The 19951-nt window shown below is 39.7% G+C and overlaps 1 protein-coding gene across 2 annotated transcripts in view; it reads left to right on the forward strand.

Moving 5' to 3' along the window:
* Positions 1 to 19951, forward strand: part of SATB2 (SATB homeobox 2) — a 187505-nt gene that overhangs the window by 19592 nt on the left and 147962 nt on the right. For both annotated transcript variants that reach the window (XM_059168491.1, XM_059168490.1), the window contains one exon: positions 9440 to 9616. In XM_059168491.1, the coding sequence (XP_059024474.1) occupies positions 9440 to 9616 (177 nt within the window). The remainder of the gene's footprint in view (positions 1 to 9439; positions 9617 to 19951) is intronic.

The raw sequence follows: 19951 nt of genomic DNA on the forward strand, positions 1-19951 counted from the left end.
GTTAACCTTTCCTTAACACTGCACTGGAGAAATCAATCAAGGATTTTTTTTATTTTAATTGTTAAATTAGATAGAATAACATTTAGGCAAATCTCAAAACTGGAGATGATAAAGCAAATGTTGGTACAAAGATAGTTTTTATTGACTCTATTTCTGACTTTTGGGACTCTAAGTTGCAAATAGATTTTCCAGAGAGGATAGTAAGATTGAAGGCAGCAGCACCTACATCTCACTTAAACACTACCTGAAAAGTGATCTTCTCAGAGACCTCTAAAATAATATTTTACATTATGACAGGCAGAAGAAATCTTAGCATTAAGGAATTATGGTATAGTTATTTTAACAAGCCCTTGAGTCTCAAGACTCCATAATGCATTGATAACCCACTGTGAAAAGAACCTCAAAAATTTAGTTTGAGCTAAGGGATACTTCATGTTTGAACTCCTCTGTGATCATCAAACTTACGTATTCTACTTTTTTCTTTAAAAAATTTTTTTTGGAGTGCGGGACACCTGGGTGGCTCAGTTGGTTAAGTGGCTGCCTTTGGCTCAGGTCATGATCCCGGGGTCCTGGGATGGAGTTCCGCATCGGGCTCTCTGCTCAGTGGAGAGCCAGCTTCTTCCTCTGCCTCTCCCTGCTGCTCCCCCTGCTTGTGCTCTCTCTCTCTGACAAATAAATAAGTAAAATCTTAAAAAATTTTTTTTTTTTTAAAAATTTCTGGGTCAGTAAACATTTTTGTTGGTCTGATTTAGAAAAGATGTCGTGGCCCTTCAGTGCAGGCTCTGTGGGACTGTGGCTCAGATCCCCAGGGTTCCAGGATGTGTCCGGTCCCAGAGCCCAGTGCTGCTAGCCACTTGAGTCCTACACCAATAGACTGCGATGCCTTCCTGATAATAAACCAACAGTGTCTGTCCACAGAGGTCCCATGCAGCCCTGTGGTCTGCCGGACCTCCCCTGGAGAGCATGGAGTGAGCTCCTGAGTCCGCTCGTGTGGATTGTTTCTTAGAAAGCTCTTCTCGTGTGTTGATGCTGAAAGCAGTGCAGTGGGCTACCGTGGTGTGACATGTTCGGCAGGGAAGTCACCGGAAAAAACCCAGAGCTGACATTACCTCTTAATGGTGGTTATAAAGGTCTAGCTGGAATTAACATTTTGTTAAACTGCACCAACATTTGTTTTGGACTCGCTGTAAGTCAGGCTCCGGGTTGGGGTGGGCAGTGAGGGAGCGAACAGACTCTCTCATCCCAGCCCACGTCGGAGAAGGAAAAGGCAGGCCTCTCATTCGCTCCCACTGGACATGCCTGACCTCAGGGAATGGAGTTCCGCGGGTCAGGCTTGCTATGGCCCGGTTCCCAGGTGTAGCTCAGGCGTCTTTGTTTAGATAAGTAGCCACACTGTGCCTCCTGTGTGCCTGAAAAATCCTGTTTTGCAAACGGCCTGGCCAACTTGATCCTGCTACCACATTTCTATAAATGAGGCGTATTGAGAGACACAGAGTTTATCCTGCAGCTTCAGATCCGACTTGAGCGTGGATTGTGATCTCTCAGTCTGGGGACAGGCCTGGAAGACCAGAAGCCAACTCCTCGCTCTACCGCTTTAAGCGCAGTTTGAGCCTTTAGGGTGGTAAGTGAGAGAGGCGGCAGAGTTCAGGCGGCTGACCCACCCCTGGCCTATTTTTGTTCTTATCTCCTCAAGTTAAGATCTGCCTCAGGGGCTGCAAGGTAGTGTCTGGTTTTACTAGACAGGATTCTGAGAATAAAGTATTTCTTGGTAATCTTACCTCCCTACCACACTTCCCTAAAGGGAGAGAGGCGTTAAGGAGCGTTATTGTTGAAACTTTATTTGGAGATCTAAACTTGAGTTACAAATAACTGGGTCATGGATGAACATGAAATAAAATTTCTGCACATATGACTTAATATGCTCTTGAAGTTGTTATTATTAAAGGCAAATTTTGCCCTTCTCCATCGATGTAGGATTAACTGTGTTCCTCCTCCTCTGAATGATGCAGGTTGCCCCCCCTCTGTCAGCTCTTGCTTCTTCAGTAAGAGTTAAAAAAGACAAAACAAAGACAAATGAATGAGTCCTTCAGAGAATCTTTGTTCGCAAGCAAGGATCAGAGAGAAACTTGGGAAAGTGGAGCAGTTTACGGGAGCCTAGAGGACCTCCAGTCCACCTGTGCTAGTCTCCCTTGCCCCCAGACGGTTTTGCTCCCCTGCCACACCAAGCCTGGTGAAAACTTTTTTTTTTTCCCTCTCAATCCCATTACCTGAAATTCTTTCCATTCGAAGTTCATATAGGATACAGTGAGTTTCTTTTACAATGAAAATATATCCAAGGAAATCAAAGGACAGCTAAACCATTCGAACAGTAAACTGTAGCATCTTTTTATCTGTTAATCTCTTTGGAATTTTCGAGCTCAGCCCCTGGGGGGAATGGGAGGCTGGAGTGGAATGGTGGAATGTGGAGCCTCTGGTTACCTTAGCTCAGGAGGTTGGGTGCCTGGGAGGGGGCCTCAGGGGCAGAAGAGAGGAGAGTGAGAAAGACACACGTGATCCATCTGGAAGTTTTGCCTGGGACCCCTAGAAGGAGGTGAGGGGCACCCTATTCTTTCTTTTTGTTTCTCACTGCAATCTTTTTTTTTTTTTTTTTTAATATTTTATTTATTTATTTGACAGAGAGATCACAAGGAGGCAGAGAGGCAGGCAGAGAGAGAGAGAGAGGAGGAAGCAGGCTCCTGGCTGAGCAGAGGGCCCGATGTGGGGCTCCATCCCAGGACCCTGAGACCATGACCCGAGCTGAAGGCAGAGGCTTTAACTCACTCAGCCACCCAGGCGCCCCTCTCACTGCAATCTTGATACTTGCCTTTATTGTTTTAGGGTGGAAGGAAGAGTCCAGAAGCTAATCCTAAAGGTTAACATTGAAGTTACTCCTTGTCTGTGACTCAGGGGTGTGTGTGTGTGTATGAGAGAGAGAGAGAGAGAGAGAGATGGAGATCGAGAGGGAAAGGGGAAGGGGAGGGAGAATGAGGTTTTAGAGCAAGTAAATTGTTTTGTTCTTGTAATAAATCTGCAGTAAGAAATGGTAGCTGGCGCCCCTCTGTTCTCTGCAGTCCTCCGGTAGACCCTGTATGCACTCTCGGTTCACACGGTAGAATTTGTTTCAGTGTCTCAGGGTTCTGTGATTTATTGATTGTGGTGGTTGCTAAGTGTGGTTCTTGACTCCAGGTTGAGTTTTATACAAAGAGCAGATATGAGAGGCTCTGCCCTCAAGCCTTTGTAATCTTCAATTAGCCCTGGGACCTTCTCAGGTGATAGAACCAGATATGCAGTGAGCTTCAAGGAAGGGAGTGGGCCCTGTGGCTGCCCTGCTTCTGGAAACAGATGGTTTCAGGAGCCCCCAGAAAGAGAGGAGAAAGGCTGGGCGCCTATCGCCTTAGACTCTTCTGTCATTCAGGGGGCAGGTCCAGGAATGAGGGTGGACCCAGGAGACAAAGGGACCAGGGTAGAGGCTGGAGCCCACTCACCTCCACTTGAGCATGACTCATTATTTGAGCCTTCCTTTGTCTGTGAGTGACTAAGGGCAGATTCCTGATTCCTCCTGTGTGCCTAGCTCAGTGCCTCCCACGTCGAAAGGGGAATTTACTTTTAAGCGATGCATGTCACCCATTGGACTTCACGAGCAGTGAAGGGGCCTTTACTAGAAGGCCAAGCCTTTGAATTTGTGTGGGTGTGGGTTTCCAAGTATAGTTTTCCATCCCCAAGAAAGCAGCATGGCTGGGCTTTAGAGTTGGCTAACCTGAAGGGTTCTCCTTGTGCCTCTCTTGAGCATGTTACTTATTTTCCCAGGGTTGGTTTCCTCAGTTGTTGGATGGGAACAATGCTGTTCCCTCATGTCTAACGGTGGGGAGAAAGATAAAGGTACGCGTGTATGCTGGAGTGTGGGGTGTGCCCGCAGGTGCCATGCCAGTGACAGGTTTGTTTTGGGTGGCGTTGTGGAAAGCAGTGTAATCCTGTCCTCCAGACCCTGGCCACTGGACCTTCTTTCAACTTTCACTGTGGAGGTGAGCTCTGCAGAGCACTACAGGATACTTGTTCCTTGGGTCACTTTGATGGCGGTGTTGGGGCATTTCCTGAAGGCTGTTCTTTAAAATGAAGGGAAGGAGAGAGAAGCCTTTCTTTTATGAGAGAAGTTGGATTATTAGAGTTAGGAATAAAACAATGGCCCACACTTCTCTTGGTGATGCAGAGATGTCGCGTTAGATTTTGGAGTTTAACCAATAGCACATCTGTCCTCAGGTCTTCTAAGATCTGGAACACTGAGGAAAGATAACTGAGGGGCATCCAAGAATGCTCAAGACAATTGCACAATTGTCTTAGTTATCAGCTTGTGATGACTTTATCATGTGTCAAAAAAACCATTGTATATGTCCGTGCTGGCAGATTGCTTAGAGCAGCTCTCCTAGAAATATTATAGGAGACACCTGGACTGTTTTAAACTTCATTTAAAAGAAGTTAAACAGGGGCGCCTGGGTGGCTCAGTGGGTTAAAGCCTCTGCCTTCGGCTGGGGTCATGATCCTAGGGTCCTGGGATCCAGCCACACATCAAGCCCGGCATCTGGCTCTCTGCTCAGCAGGGAGCCTGCTTCCTCCTCTCTCTCTCTCTCTCTGCCTGCCCCTCTGCCTACTTGTGATCTCTGTCAAATAAATAAATAAAATCTTTAAAAATAAATAAATAAAAGAAGTTAAACAGGTGAAATTGATTTTGGTGATCTATTTTATTTAACTCAGGGCATCCAAAATATTTCTCCCTGCAACTGATTTTTAAAAAATTATTCATGCTATATTTATTTGGTTTTTGGTATTAAATCTTTGAAATTGAGTGTGTATTTTATACTTACAGCACATCTCCATTCATTACTAGTGATTTCAAGGTTTTAGTTGCCACATGTGGCTAATAGCTATTGTAGTGTAGGGCAAGCAGTTTTAGAGTATAGAATGTTTTTAAAGCTTTCGCCCTTTTGCTTGGGTCGCATTGAACATCTTAAGTAATTCAATGATTATGAGTATCATTTTTATTCTGAAGAAAAGCTTTTTAGTGAGTTTCATGATCATTGATTATGGACCCTGAAAAAAATGATTGGTTTCTTATTTTGTGTTAATGGCACTAATTACCGGTATGAATACTGATTTTGAAAAAAAAGAAAAACAAGAAAAAAAGGAAAACAGGTTCCATTTTTTGAGAGAGGCCAGAAAACTATTTCACAGTGCTTTAATCCTCACAACAACTCTGTGATGTAGATATTTTTATTTGCATATTACCTGGGAGGAATTTGAGCCTCAGAGAGGTCAAATAAATTACCCAAGGTCACTATGATAGGCAAAGAATGACCATGCCAGGATTTGATCCTAGAGTTCCTGCCTGCTGTGGCAGGGCTAATCACCACCACAGTGGAGCATCTCCCCTTTGTCTCTATTCCCGTGGCCGCTGCTGTGCTGAAGATTAGGTTACCTTTATCATCACACACACTTCTTCAGAAATAATGTCACAATGAAAATGACAGTTTGAGCATTGGAACTAATGACAGTTGGGAGAATGCATTTTTCTAGTGGAAGGAATCTCCTGCTTACTTTGTCCCTGTGACAACGGAATTCTCTTTTGTCCCAACTGTCAGAACAACTCTTAATTCTTAGCCAATGGCGGGGACTGTGTATCTATCCTTTAGAGGAAACTACCTGCTTAACATGCCACAATTGTAAAAAGCTTAGCGGGGCTTATAATCAAAGGGTTCAAAGTTCCCTACTTGATCATATGGAAATGGGTCTGTGCTACAATAAAAGAGAAATAATGCCAAAAGTTCCAGATATAGTGCTAGAATAAGAGTTTTTTTTCTTTCTTTTTTTTCTTGATCATTTCTAAATTTTGTTATAAATACATTTCAGTTTGACATTGTTATTCTTTTATTGGAACCTGCCTTTTAATTCTTCTTTCTTAATTTATTTTTTGAATTGCTTTCAAATACTCTCCCCATCTTTTCGGCCCTTGTCACTTCTTCCTTCCTTCCTTTCTCTCTCTCTCTCCCTCCCTGTCTGTTTTTTCTCTCCCTCCCTCTCTCTCTCTCTTTTTTCTTTTTTTTTTTCTTTTTTCTCTCTTTTTGCCTGGAGAGAGTGAGGGGGGCACCAAATGGATGTCTTTTCTTATTATACCTACTCACCCTTATTTAGTTTTCTTTCCCAGGGATTTGCTGTTTTTAAGTTTTTAAAACCTATGCCTTAATTTCTTTTTCCTCATATTTCCTCATATTTCTTTTCCCCAACTGAATTGTTTTACCATTTTTCAATTCTCTTGCTGTTGTCATTAGTAATCATACCTATTTTTTTTCATGCCTCTTCTTTTGTAAAAATTGTGTTTCATTGTACAAATTTCATAATTGTTTAGATCTATATAAAATTCTATAAAAGTACTTTTTTATATAACCTCTTTATTTTTTAAATGCTCATATTTATGTGCTTTCAGAGTAAATTCTGTTGTCAGACATTTATGATTAATATTATTTTATTTTATACATGACCTCAGAGGCCTTTTCTTTCCTCTCCTCCTCCCCTCTTCTTTCTTTCTCCCTTCTCTCTCTCTCTCTCTCTCTCTCTCTTTCTTATTTTCAAAATAGTTGATGCTTTTTGACTGGAAGAAGTTACTGCTCTGATGTCAGATAACAGTTGCTTTCTTTAATCACTGAACTGAAATGTTCAGGAAATATCTTGGTAACTGACACTTTCAAAAAATAAGTTCCTGAATGGCATAGACCCCTGTGCTTTAATGTTGTACCTCATATCTCATTCAATGAACTGCTAATATTATTTTCAAAAATTAATAGGGTCTTGGGTTTTTTTTTAGTTGATCATAGACTTGAGAATGATTTATGGTTCCTAAGTAATGGATACATGATAGCTTATGGGGGCAGCTGGATTCGTTGAAAGGCCTTATCTGTGATTCCCAGATGTGTGACACTCAGATGTTGACATTAGGAACTGCACATGATTTTCAGCATTGAAACTTATGTACACATAGGTATTAGTGATGAGGTAGCTTATGGCACCACTGACTGTATGGCCCTATGTGTGCATACGCTGAAATCATTGAAAGTAGAAATCAACCTGCTTCCTTGGACAAAGATCATATACCAGTATGTAAGAGTTAAAAGGTCTAAATGGGGGCTACTCCCCGCTGGGAAGGACTCTGATGGATAGATCCTGTAAAATGCCATTATGCTTGCTCAGGAAGATTTTACAGCCCCTTCAACTGCATTGAGGGCAGGAGCCACATCAGACTTGTTCCTACTTGTATTCTGAGGCCACAGGGGTTACTTGGCACATAATAGGTGTTCAGGGAATAAAAATTGGATAAATGAATGAGCACAAAGATAATTTGGAGGCACTGTAATTTATATATTCATTTCATGTCTTACCTACATTTGGGAATAAATTGGGCATAAATAAGTAAGCATTTGATAGGCAAGTACTGGTCACAATTCTAAAAAAAAATATTTTATAAGGCATCATCGGGCCAGACTGAATTCCCTTATTTGTCTAAAATGATCAGTCTGTTCCACCCTTATTTCCTATTTGCTATAAATCTATACCTTAGATAGTGTATTTGCTACAAACAATAATGCTGTCTTATTGTTCTTAAGAGTGAACACGGAGTTGGTAGTTGTCCCGGGGAATGGGTATGGTGTGACCTGTTAGACTGTTGTGCTGGCTTAATAATAATTACCGTGATCCTTAATGATAACGATTCTTAATGAGTATTATTATTGTTAATAATGATTATATTTAATAATTACACCCTATACTTATTATCTTTAATAATAATAATTAGCACATGGGAACCAGTTGCACCATTGTATTATCTTTAGAACAAAAATCTACATCTGTGACCTGGTAGTTTGCAGAGTGTCTGCTCCCACCCTCTGCTTTCCAGATCAGAGTGAGTCAGGAGGCTTCTAGGGGCTAGGCAGAGGGGAGGGGCTTTTACAGAAACTCCTGTGTCCTCTGTGTCTCACAGGCAGAACTCCCACATGTCGTTTACACAGAAGTCTTATCTTTATTGTGAAGTGTCTTCAGCAGTAACCAACCAATTGTCCACCGCCCCCCCCTCGGCTGGCCCACCTGTCCTTCATAACTTTTGGTTTTCTTGCAAGAATAGAGAAGACCCAGAACAGATCTTATTCCATAACATACAAATTTGTGTGAATTACATGGGGCAGAGTCCATGTTTATTACTTGTATGTTGGTAAAACTTTGATCTTCTTATGCCTTGGCTATGTTTAGATTTAAATGCCTGTATGACTTTTTTAAAAGTAAAAAACAGTTTATAAAAAATCTTTGGCAAATTAAACATTTTTTAGCTTTTCACACTTTGATACAAAGCAGAGAAATATTTCAGTGACAACAGATTTCAACAGATTTTCAACTAGACTAATTTGCTTTATTTTTTAGAGTAGTTTACTTCTTTTCTCCGAAAACACAAGAAGAGATAATTCCCTTAATAGGGGTAACTGGTGTTAATATGTTAAATACTAATTTAAAAAGGACAGAATTTTACATTTGGATGTATATTTTGACATAAGTTAAATGCCAGTTAAGATTTTCCTGAGCGAGATATTTTCAGGTTCACTGATGACTATTTGCCAGGACTTAGATAAAAGATACAAGAGGGACCTTTAAAAAATTCCCATTGACTTTCTTAGACATAGTCACATGATCGCTTAGGCCCAGAAATCAAATATTCCTCTCTCCTAGGTATCTTACAGCATTTGCAGACAAAAGCAGATCTGATCTGGAAATACTAGTCCTGATTCATAGTTAATGATAAAGCCATAGACATTAAGGATAAGAGGGTCTGGAAGGTCACCTTGACCTCTGCTTTGTGCCAGCTCTGGAGTCAGGGTCTTAGTCAGGATACCTCTGATGGGCACACTCCACATTTTTTTTTTTTTAAGATTGTATTCATTTATTTGACAGACAGAGATCACAAGCAGCAGAGAGGCAGGCAGAGAGAGAGAAGGAAGCAGGCCCCCTGCCGATCAAGCCGGATGCGGGGCTTGATCCCAGTACCCTGGGATCATGACCTGAGCTGAAGGCAGAGGGCTTAACCCACTGAGCCACCCAGGCGCCCCCACACTCCACATTTTAATGACTGGAATCTGAGGGCTTCTGCCTTTGCCCAGGGCAATTCTGCTGCAGTCTGATAGTAATAAGGAAGGAAAAAAAAAAATCCACAGCTTTCCCATTAGGCCTATCCAACTAAGAGGCTTGTTTAATCTAAACCATTGTCGATCACAGATGAGTAACTTTTATAACTGTCTCTTCCCTTCTCATCATGGTGACTGAGATTTGCTTTGTAATGTTTGTGTTTTGCTCTTGAATTTTGTCTCTCCAGGTTTGATGATTCCTGTCTTTTGTGTGGTGGAGCAGTTGGATGGCTCTCTTGAATATGACAACAGAGAAGAACACGCGGAGTTCGTCCTGGTTCGAAAAGATGTGCTTTTTAGCCAGCTGGTGGAGACCGCGCTCCTGGCCCTGGGGTACTCCCACAGCTCTGCAGCTCAGGCACAAGGTATTACTGCGTGTCCCCTCCCCTCCCGGTGCCTCTGTGTGTCATGATTTGAGGAAGAATGCGATTCCTGAAATAATTCTCCAAACAAGGGTTGGAGGAGAATGGTCAGGTCTAAGATCTTTTCCAAACAGCTAGCCATGGAATGTTTCTTGCAGTGTATTGTTAGAGTGCTTCGGGAAGCATTTGACCAGCACCTCTAGAGCCACCAAAATAAACTCGTATGTTGAAGTGATCATCGTAGGTTTGTTGGCACTGAGAGTTGCTATTATTTTCTCTAAGTCCCTACAGTGGGGTTCTCAGAGTGCGGAGGTGTCTAATCCTAACATCCAAACTTTAATACATGATTTATAAGATTTTGGTTTTCTAAATTTATTTCTTGCGTTGGGCCTGCAGCTTCTGCGCTTTAAAATCAGCTTTCTAATTAAGTACAAAAAATTACCAAACTTTTGTATCTTTGATAAATGCTCTGTAGTTTCAGGGTAGTCCATTCAGTAAAACAAAAGCAAAAAACCAAAATGAAACAAAACAACAACGACAACAACAACAGCAACAAAAATCTCAGTGTCTTTGTGAGCGTTCATTTTATCTATTTAACTAATCATTAAAATTGCATCATGGTTTCTGCGTGTATTGTACAGGCCTGGCGAGCCCGTTGTGAGCTTGTGTTGCTTAACTCCGAAGCAAAGCCCGTGGTTCTTTCATGGCAAAGAACTGAAAAAACAAATAACATAAAAACATCCCCCAAACCTTGAAAAATAGGAAAAAAAAAGTTGACCCAATGGAATGATGATTATTGTATTTCAGCTGAAATGATTGAATTGTACAATTTATGATAATGGTTATAACCAAAGGAGAAAAATATGTTAAATTCGGGTCTTGCTTCATATATTAATTTTCTATATTACTGTTCTTACTTAACATTGGTATGTGTGCCACAGATTTTGCAAATTTTTTTTATGAGTCCTTCTTCATCAAATTCCTAGGAATTGTCAGTCAGAGTCTCCATTTATTCAGATGAAAAAACGATAAGAGATTAAGAGATATATACAAAGTTACAAACATGGCGACCAAGGACATGGGATTTAATATCCAAGCTCTTGACTCTGATTCTGTGAGCAGATCATCACTGTCTAAAAAATGCTTAAGTATTTAAATTAGATTTTAATTCTACCAAGAGAGCGACCCATCTGAAACCAGGGGGCAAGAATGTTTTCCCAGGGCAGGCAGTAACCCCATGGATCACCCTGAGCCCAAGCGTGGTCTGAAACTGAGCGCTTGGCCTGTCGGGTGCCGTAATGACAGCTGAACTGTTGAGTCCATTGCTTTCAAAGCAGCGTGATAAAGGATGATTCATTTCCTTTCTCTGACGACTTTCTTTCTTGTGTAAGGGATTCAAGATTTGATCCTGAGCAAATTGCATACTGGGCACCATCGCTTTTATTTTATGCCATGTGCCTAAATGAAATAAAGGAGTCCCCCTCGCTCCCCCCCCATAAACTTTTCATGCCATTTTAGGGACATTTTTTTCTGAATGTAAAGGTCATTGTGTCCCACTGCTTGCGTCCCGGTGCGCCAGCTTCCTGTTTGACAGGCCTATCCATCTCAGTTAGCACGGCTGCTCAACGCGCCGTGAGCTCACATGTGGAGCCCAGAGCACTAAGTGGCCAAGATTTGATTCTTGGCACATGCTCAGGGAGGAGGCTCGCAGGAAGTCTGCACCAGGGAGCCACACTGTTCCGTTCAGTGATGTGGACTGAGAGTTCTACCCAACAAGGTGAGGCAGACACACTAGCAAGGGATATGGTCTCCAGCGGAGATTAAACAGCCGAAAAGTCAAAAGCAAATATTTACTTCCTCAAAGTTTTTGAAAACCATGGCTAAAAAATACTGAATATTACACTTTTAAAAAGTTGAAGCAACATTCTGAAGGTTAGCTCTAGATCACAGCCAATACCTTCTTTTGTAGGTAAACTGAGGTTTTAGCCCTAGGTCCATACTGTAATTTTAGAGGGGAAGAAATTACAGTTTGTTTAGGTTTATATTAGGCTGATGATCTCTGTTTTGGATAAAGGGAAAAACTGGAATTGTTTATTTTGAAGTGAATGTATTAGATATATGTTGTCATTCAGACCATTAAATATGGGCAATTTGCTGCATGTTTATTATAGACCAAACCGAGTACATGGTAAGACTGGTCATCTGGGGGCACCTGGTTGAGGCCTGCCTTCAGCTCGGGTCGTGATCCCAGGGTCCTGGGATCGCCCCCCGTGTCGGGCTCTCTGCTCAGTGGGGAGCCTGTTTCCCCCGTCTCTTTCTGTACTGCCTCTCTGCCTGCTTGTGATATCTGTCTGTCAGATAAATAAATAAAATCTTAAAAAAAAAAAAAAAAAAGACTGGTCATCTGTGTGCTGGACAAGCAGCAGAGTGAGAGAAAGCCAGAGAAGGAGGTAGAACAAAATATGACTGCCTATTCGAAGTCCGAGTTTGTCTGGGTCTAGTTTCCTGTTTTGTTTTGATTTTGTTTGTTCATTGTTCAGGTAATTGCCCCAAGATGGGGGAGTCATTGGGTGACCTAGCAAATCCATTTGCAGCAGAGAAACTGAGCGTTTCTGAACAACTTCTTCCTATGTTGGAAAACTTGGACAGAACTAAACTGCAAGGAGAGGGGGTTGCTTGAGCCAATTTTATTTATTCATTTATCTGTTTATTTATTTATTTATAAAATATTTATTTCTTTATTCTAAAGAGGGAGAGCACATGAATGGGTTCGGGGGTAGGGGCAGAGGGAGAGAGAAGGAGAGAATCCTAAGCAGGCTCTGTGCTTAGAGTGGAGCCTTACGTGGGGCTCGATCTCACGACCCTCAGATCATAACCTGAGCCGAAGTCAAGAGTCAGACACTTAACTGATTGAGCCACCCATGCACCCGAGCCTGTTTTAAAAACTGAGGTTCATGAGACATTTTTTTTTTTTAAAGATTTTATTTATTTATTTGACAGAGAGAAATCACAAGTAGATGGAGAGGCAGGCAGAGAGAGAGAGAGGAGGAAGCAGGCTCCCTGCTGAGCAGAGAGCCCGATGCGGGACTCGATCCCAGGACCCTGAGATCATGACCCGAGCCGAAGGCAGCGGCCCAACCCACTGAGCCACCCAGGCGCCCCTCATGAGACATTTTTTAGTTAAATATTGGCATGACCAGAAAAGAGTTTCAATATTGAATTGGATAGTATTCAGATTGCCTTGAAACGAGAAAATACATTAGCAATGTCATTATTTTGGATTGATACTTAGGTCCTAATGACAAAATACTGTGCATTTGTGAGTGTGGGATGGTCACTTTCTTTTTTGAGAGTCATTCCCTCCAAGTGAGTTTGAGAGACTTTATTAAGAAAGAATATTTGCTTCTAAAGGATGATAGAAGTTCCACTAAAATGGAGGTCAGGGATAGTAGCCTTTATTTGAAGCCACATATTGGGACTCAAGAGAAGATAAGGGCAAAAGATACTGTCATAAATGCTGGGCATGGTGCTTCTAACTGAGCCAAACCCTCCATTTCCCAGGACACATACTATTAACTCTGTGATTCTCAGGGATGAGAGAGATCCAGGATATATCTGACCTGCTGTTTTGCATAGGCCAAAAGTGAAAAGATGCCAGGCTTTTTGCTTTTCCTGGCATAGGTAGCCTAAGAACTACTGAATAGCAAGCACATGTTATGGTAGACTTTGATGAGTCTTGTGTCTCTGAATCAAAAGCCTTCCAGTTTTGGAAGAGGGGTGTTAACCTAGGGAACTACTACATAGTAACCCTCCCCACTCCCCCATATTAAACTTGGTCATTCCCTTCTTTCTTTCCTTTTCATCCTTTCAGTTCTGCCCCGCATGGCTTTGGGTAATAGCTATGGATCTCTTGAGAGTTCTCTATCCTTGAGAGTTCTTTATCCTAAAGCTATTTATAGGTACTAACGTGGATGGTGGGTTTGGGGAGGTGGCAGTGAAAGCAACGTGATTTCTCACTGTGCACATTTGATTAAAATTGTAAGTGGGCATCTTATTTCTCCTCTGCTTCCTATAAATTTTAAAGTAACCTTTAGAATTTTATTTATATGTATTTATTGAAGCATAATTGACATAAATATATAACAATGATTTGATATTTTTGTATATTGTGAAATAATCACTCCAATAAGTCTAGTCAATGTCCATCACCGCACATAGTCATAGAATTTTTTTCCTTGGAAACTTTTAAGATTTACTCTCTTAGCAATTTTCAAACGTACAATACAGTGTTATTAACTGTTGTCACCACACTGTACATTATATCCCCAGGACTTATTTTTTTCATAACCAGAAGCTTGTGCCTTTTGACTCCCTCACCTGTTTTGCCCACCCTCACCCCCACCTCTGGCAGCCACCCATCTGCTGTCTTGTTTTTTTTTTTTTTAGTTATTAGTATTTTTTTAAGATTCCAGTTAGAAGTGAAATCATATTATACTGTCTTTGTTTGACTTATTTCACTTGGTCTAATGCCCTGAAGTTCCATCCATGCTGTCACAAATGACAAGGTTTCTTTCTTTCTTAAGGATCCATAATTCTTGTGTGTGCATATGTGTATACCTCATTTTCTCTATCCGTGCATCCACTGACGGACACATCGATGTCTTGGCTTTATGAATGATGCTGCAGTGAATGTGGCCGCTCAGATCTTTTCAAGTTCATTCATTCGTTCCTTGTTTCTTTCTTTTTTCTCTCTCTGTTTCTCTCTTTCTCTCTCTCTTTCCCTCCCTCTTTCTTCTTTCTTCCTTCCTTCCATCCATCATTCCTTCCTTCCCTCCCTCCTTTCTCTCTCTCTCTCTCCGTGTTTTCTTTATTTGGGTAGATACCCAGAAGTGGAATTTCTGGATCATATGGTAGTTCTATTTTTAATTTTGGGGGGAACCTCCATGCTGTTTTCTACAGTGGCTGCATCAGTCCACATTCCCACCAGCAGGGCACAAGTGCTCCCTTTACTCCACATCCTTGCCAAAACTTGTTATTTCTTGTCTTTTTGATATTAGCCATTCTAACAGGTGTCAGGTCAGATCTCACCACGGTGTTGGTTTGCATTTCCCTGATAAGTAGTGGTGCTGAGCCTCTTCTCATGTCCCCGTTGGCCATCTGTATGTCTCTGGAAAAATGCATGTTCACATTCTCTGCCCATTTTTTAACCAGATTTTTTTTTTTTTTTTTTTTTTACTTTTAAGTTGCATGACTTCTTTATATATTTTGGGTATTAACCCCTTATCAGATAAATGATTTGTAAATATTTTTTCTCATTCAGTAGGTTGCCTTTTTGTTTTGGTAGTGGGTTCCTTTGCTGTGCAGATCATTTTTAGTTTGATGTGGCCCCACTCGTTTATTTTTGCTTTTGTTGTCTTTGCTTTTGGTGTCAGATCCAAAAAACAATCTCCAAGACTTATGTCAAGGAGCTTACTACATGTATTTTCTTCTAAGAGTTTTATGGTTTCAAGTTTTACATTCAAGTCTTTAATCCATTTTGAGTTAATTTGTTTGTGTGGTGTGAGCTAGTGGTCCAGTTTCATTCTTTTGCATATAACTGTCCAGTTTTCCCGACACTATTTGTTGAAGAGACTGTGCTTTTTCCAATGTATATTTTTGACTTCTCTCTTGTAAATTAATTAACGGTATACACACGGATTTATTTCTGGTCTCTCTATTCTGTTCCATTGATCTGTATGTCTGTTTTTATGCCAATACCATACTGTTTACTATACCTTTGTACTATAGTTTGAGATCAGGAATGTGTTGTCTCCAGCTTAGTTCTTGTTTCTTAAGATTGTAAAATTTAGTTTTAACCAGAAAATTTTATTTAGAAGCAAACATGCTGAGCAACAAATAAGCAAAAATTCTTTCTGGCTTGTTATTTTTGGGTTCATGAGTATATAAAAATTATGGAAAAGAAGGTGTATTAATTGCCATTTTTTTCTTATGCTGGAATAATTAAATTTATACAGTCATTTTAAATGTTATTTTAAAAAATTGATGCAAAAGTGCATTTAGTACCATGTTAAGGAGTGCCAGATTCAGTCATAATTATGTAAAATTATACATATATGCATAGAAAAAAGACAAAGGAAATCTATTCAGATGTCATCATTGTGGGTACAGGGATTACATGGTAGCGAGATTGCCTTCTTTTTCTAATCAGTAAGAATATATAAGTATGAAATTCTACTTTCTCCGTGAGTTCTCTTAATAAGTAGGAATTTGTTATTTTTACCTCATTACCCAATTTTGATAAGCAGTTCACTTTGTCCCTAATGTATCCATAAGTGTGAAAATTTGTCTATGATACAGATGTATTTCTTTTGTTTTTTTTTCAGGTTAAGATGAAAAATAGAATACGTCTTTAATGAATCCCTGTGATGTATAAATAAACCAAGGGATTTCTTAAGAGTTTTAATAGTGCTAAGTAATATTAACTGAGCGATTATAGTATGCCAGGCACTATTCTAAAAGATTTGTATGTACTGACTCCTTTAAATATTGCAACAGCTTTTTGAAGTAAGTCATATGTTCCCCCATTTCACAGATTAGGAAACTGAGGCAAACAAAGACGGGAATTAACTTTCCTGGGTGCACAGGGCTATGGATGGAAGAGCTAAGATCTGAAGCCCAGGGATCCAACCCCAGAGTCAGGGCTGTTCTGTGATAGCCATGATCAGTGGGAGTTTGGAGTTGGGGTAGGAGGCAATTCTTATTTAATGCTTGCTTCTCAGGTGCCGGGGTGGCTCAGTGGGTTAAGCCTCTGCCTTTGGCTCAGGTCATAATCTCAGGGTCCTGGGATCGAGCCCCCATCTTGCTCTCTGCTTGGCAGGGAGCCTGCTTCCTTTCTCTCTCTCTGCCTGCCTCTCTGCCTACTTGTGATCTCTCTCTCTGTCAAATAAGTAAATAAAATCTTTAAAAAAAAAAATAATGCTTGCTCCTTACTCTTTGACATAAGCCCTAAAAGGCAGGACTTTTAGATTGGGTGCTTACTGAGTACCTAAGGATTCTATCCATCTATCTGTCTGTCTATCTATCTATCTATGAAAGAGGGAGAGGGAGAAAGAATCCCAACCCCACCCAGTCTATGCAGGTCTAAATCTCACCATCCTGGGATCCAGATCTGAGCTGAAATCAGTCAGATGCTCAACCAACTGAGCCACCTAGGCACCCCAGGATTATATTTATTTGATAATGATTGTATATATTTGATAGTGATAAATTATACATAGAGATACTTTTTCAAGGCAACTGAGACACCCTTCATTAAGAACAAACAAAAAAACCCAAATCTCCTAGAATTGTTGTCTATTGAAGACAATTCCTAAAATGAAATAGAAGGCTTATAGTAGGTTGAGTAATTCAAATATACTTGTGAAGCATGAATGATTCTTGATATGAAAATAAAGCATATCCCTCAGCAATTCTGATTTTCAAATTAATTAATTAAATAGTATTAAATGCCTACTACGTTCCTGTCATTATTCTAGGTTCTGGGGATAAGGAACTGAAAAAGAGTCTTGCTTTCATTGAGCTTACATTTGGTAGTTCAGTAACATAAGAATGGTTTAGTACATAGATTATTATTTGATTTTTGATCCTCTGAGTTCAGAAATATTGAATACTGAGGTTCAGAGAATAGAAGTACCTGTAAGATCTGTTTACAAGTTTAGTGCTAATTTATAAATAAATGTTCATTTTATTCTTAAAAAAATAAGAATTACTTTTTTTAGTTTTTGGAAGTAGGTGACCAGATGGAAAATATGGGTTAAATTTCCAGAAAATTCTTGCTTCGCCTCATTAAAAGAAAGCTATTTATTTGCCACTGCTGTTGTCTCCATTTTCAAAATAGGCCTGTTGTTGGCTTTTTATTGGTGAAATTCTTGTGTTCTCAGTGGCCCATTTTTTTAGAACACGAGGGTGGTACCTGTAGGCATTTAGTCAATGTCGAAAGACTGAACAAATGGATTGAAGGTATTATTGATTATCTTGGAGAAATATATGCAGTTCTAAAAGGTGCTAGTTTACTCTCTTCAATAATTATCTTTGGACTCATGAAGTAGAAACTGTTTTGTTCCCTTAAAACAGAGTGATGCATAGCACAGTGTTAAGTCTACAGAATTCAAAAATGTTTGTTGACAGTGAAAACAGGTATTCTTAAGGTTCATTTTTACTAAACTTTATCTATGAATTTTATTTTTCCTTGTGTATCACTGTGAAGTTGGCTCCTATTTATGAACTAGCTATTTTTATCTGAAGTAAAATACGATTTGACTCCTTAGTGATCAGCTTCACCATTTCCAAATTATTCCAAGTCATCATCCCATGGGAAGTGCTGTTTTGGCTCCATTCATGGTGGCAAAACACTTCGAATAATAGATTTTAGACTCAAAAGAGCTACTTACTCAAAACATACTTACCGCTTACTGGGATCCAAGTTCTTCTGATTAAAACATAGAGGTATTTTGTCAGTGTCTATCTGGGCCTCATCTCTTTGAAGGCAGTCTGTACAGGGAGAGTGATTTCAGTCTGGAACTGGAAACAGTGGTGAGAATATATAGAATCAGACTTAAAACCAAAATAGTAAAGGATATTTTTTAAAGGAATGGCTCAATTTATTTATTACTTATTTATTATTGTTTTGTATATTCATTCATTCATTATATGCTTTTCAGGGAACTAGCTTTATACAGCCTACTATTGGGAAAAACTTTACAAAGAAGCTAATTTGAAGGTAAATTTTATCATTAGAAATGAATATGCTTCCATTTTAGATTATTCGGTGCTTGAAATGCTCAGTTCTTCATTTCTCTAAAATGTTTATCCTGGGAACAACAACATATACAAAATAGATTTGTGTAGTAAATATTCAAAATTTATCATGTAGCATCAACGATTAGCAATTCATGACTGGTCTTGTTTCATCTTTGCCCTTATCCACACCTTACTTCTCTCCCACTGGATTATTTTAAAGTACGTCCTAAACCTCATATTTTATCCATAAATATTTTACTAAGTACCTCTTAAAGATAGAGGCAACCTTAAAAATATAACCACAATACTGCATGAGTCTTAAAAAGCAGATAATTCTTTGATGTCCTGAAATATCCAATGTTCAAAAATTTCCCGTTTTATATTTTCTTTTCTACTTTTTTTTTTTTTTTTACTCAAGTCAAGAACCATACAGATAGATCTATATATTGCACTTCGTTGATGTGTCTCTTTCATTCTCTTAAATTCTTAAAAATTCTTTTCTAGGGGCACCTGGGTGCCTCAGTCAGTTAAGCATCTTACTTTAAATCTCAGCTAAATTCAAGCCCTGCATTAGGCTACATGCTGGGTGTGGAGCCTACTTTAAAATAAATAAATAAATAAGAAATAAAGTTCTTTCCAAAAACTCATGTTTGCCATTTTAATACAGAATTAGTTTTGTTTTGCTGAACTTAATGAAAATCTTAACCTTATAAATGCCCACAAATATGATGATTTTAAATAAACAATTAGTAAGCTCAATCATAGCCTTGTAATGGAATTCAGAAGAATCACACTTTTTTTGATGGGGCAGGGGAGGGAGGATGCTTAAAAGGCATAGGTTTCCTGGAGCCCAGAGTTTTTTGTTTTTGTTTTTGTTTTTTAAATGAAAGTTTGATATTCTCCCTGTTGAAAATGTTTCAAATGATCTCTTGCTTTGTATTGCTTTCTTGGTTTCTTTCTTTGGCTCTTTCTACCCCTCCCCACCCCACTTTTCCTTCTTTAATTAAACTCTCATGTTTGGGAGACTCTCAGCAGTTTTTTCTTTATAAGGGCAATGTTGAAAAAAGGTGCATATTTAGAAATTTTAGGCCTTGGAGCAATCTTTTAACAAACAAACTGCTTTTTAAAAAATTCTGTGGCTCTCAAAAGAGAGCTCAAAAAGCTACCCAAAATTGCTGTTAACCATGTCTCAGCCCTCATTAGAGCTGGACGGGCCAAAATATAAAACAGTGGCTGTGCTGATACAAATCTCTAACAGCCCTCTGTACTCTTCCCTCCTCTACTACATAAAATTGAGTCTTCATATTTGCATGTGTACATATGCTTATTCACCTGCACAGAGCAAAACCTGAAATACTACTTTTAAATGCCAAAAGAAGAATCATGCCACTTCACTTCCCTGTCCAATATATATTTAAGAATGAGGGGTGCTTGGGTGGCGCAACTGATTTTTTTTTTTTTTTTTTTTGAAGATTTTCTTTTTTCATTTGACAGGAATATCGCATAAGTAGGCAGAGAGGCCGGCAGAGAGAGCGGGGC

The sequence above is a fragment of the Mustela lutreola genome, chromosome 3 (assembly GCF_030435805.1).
Source record: "Mustela lutreola isolate mMusLut2 chromosome 3, mMusLut2.pri, whole genome shotgun sequence".
NCBI lineage: Eukaryota > Metazoa > Chordata > Mammalia > Carnivora > Mustelidae > Mustela > Mustela lutreola.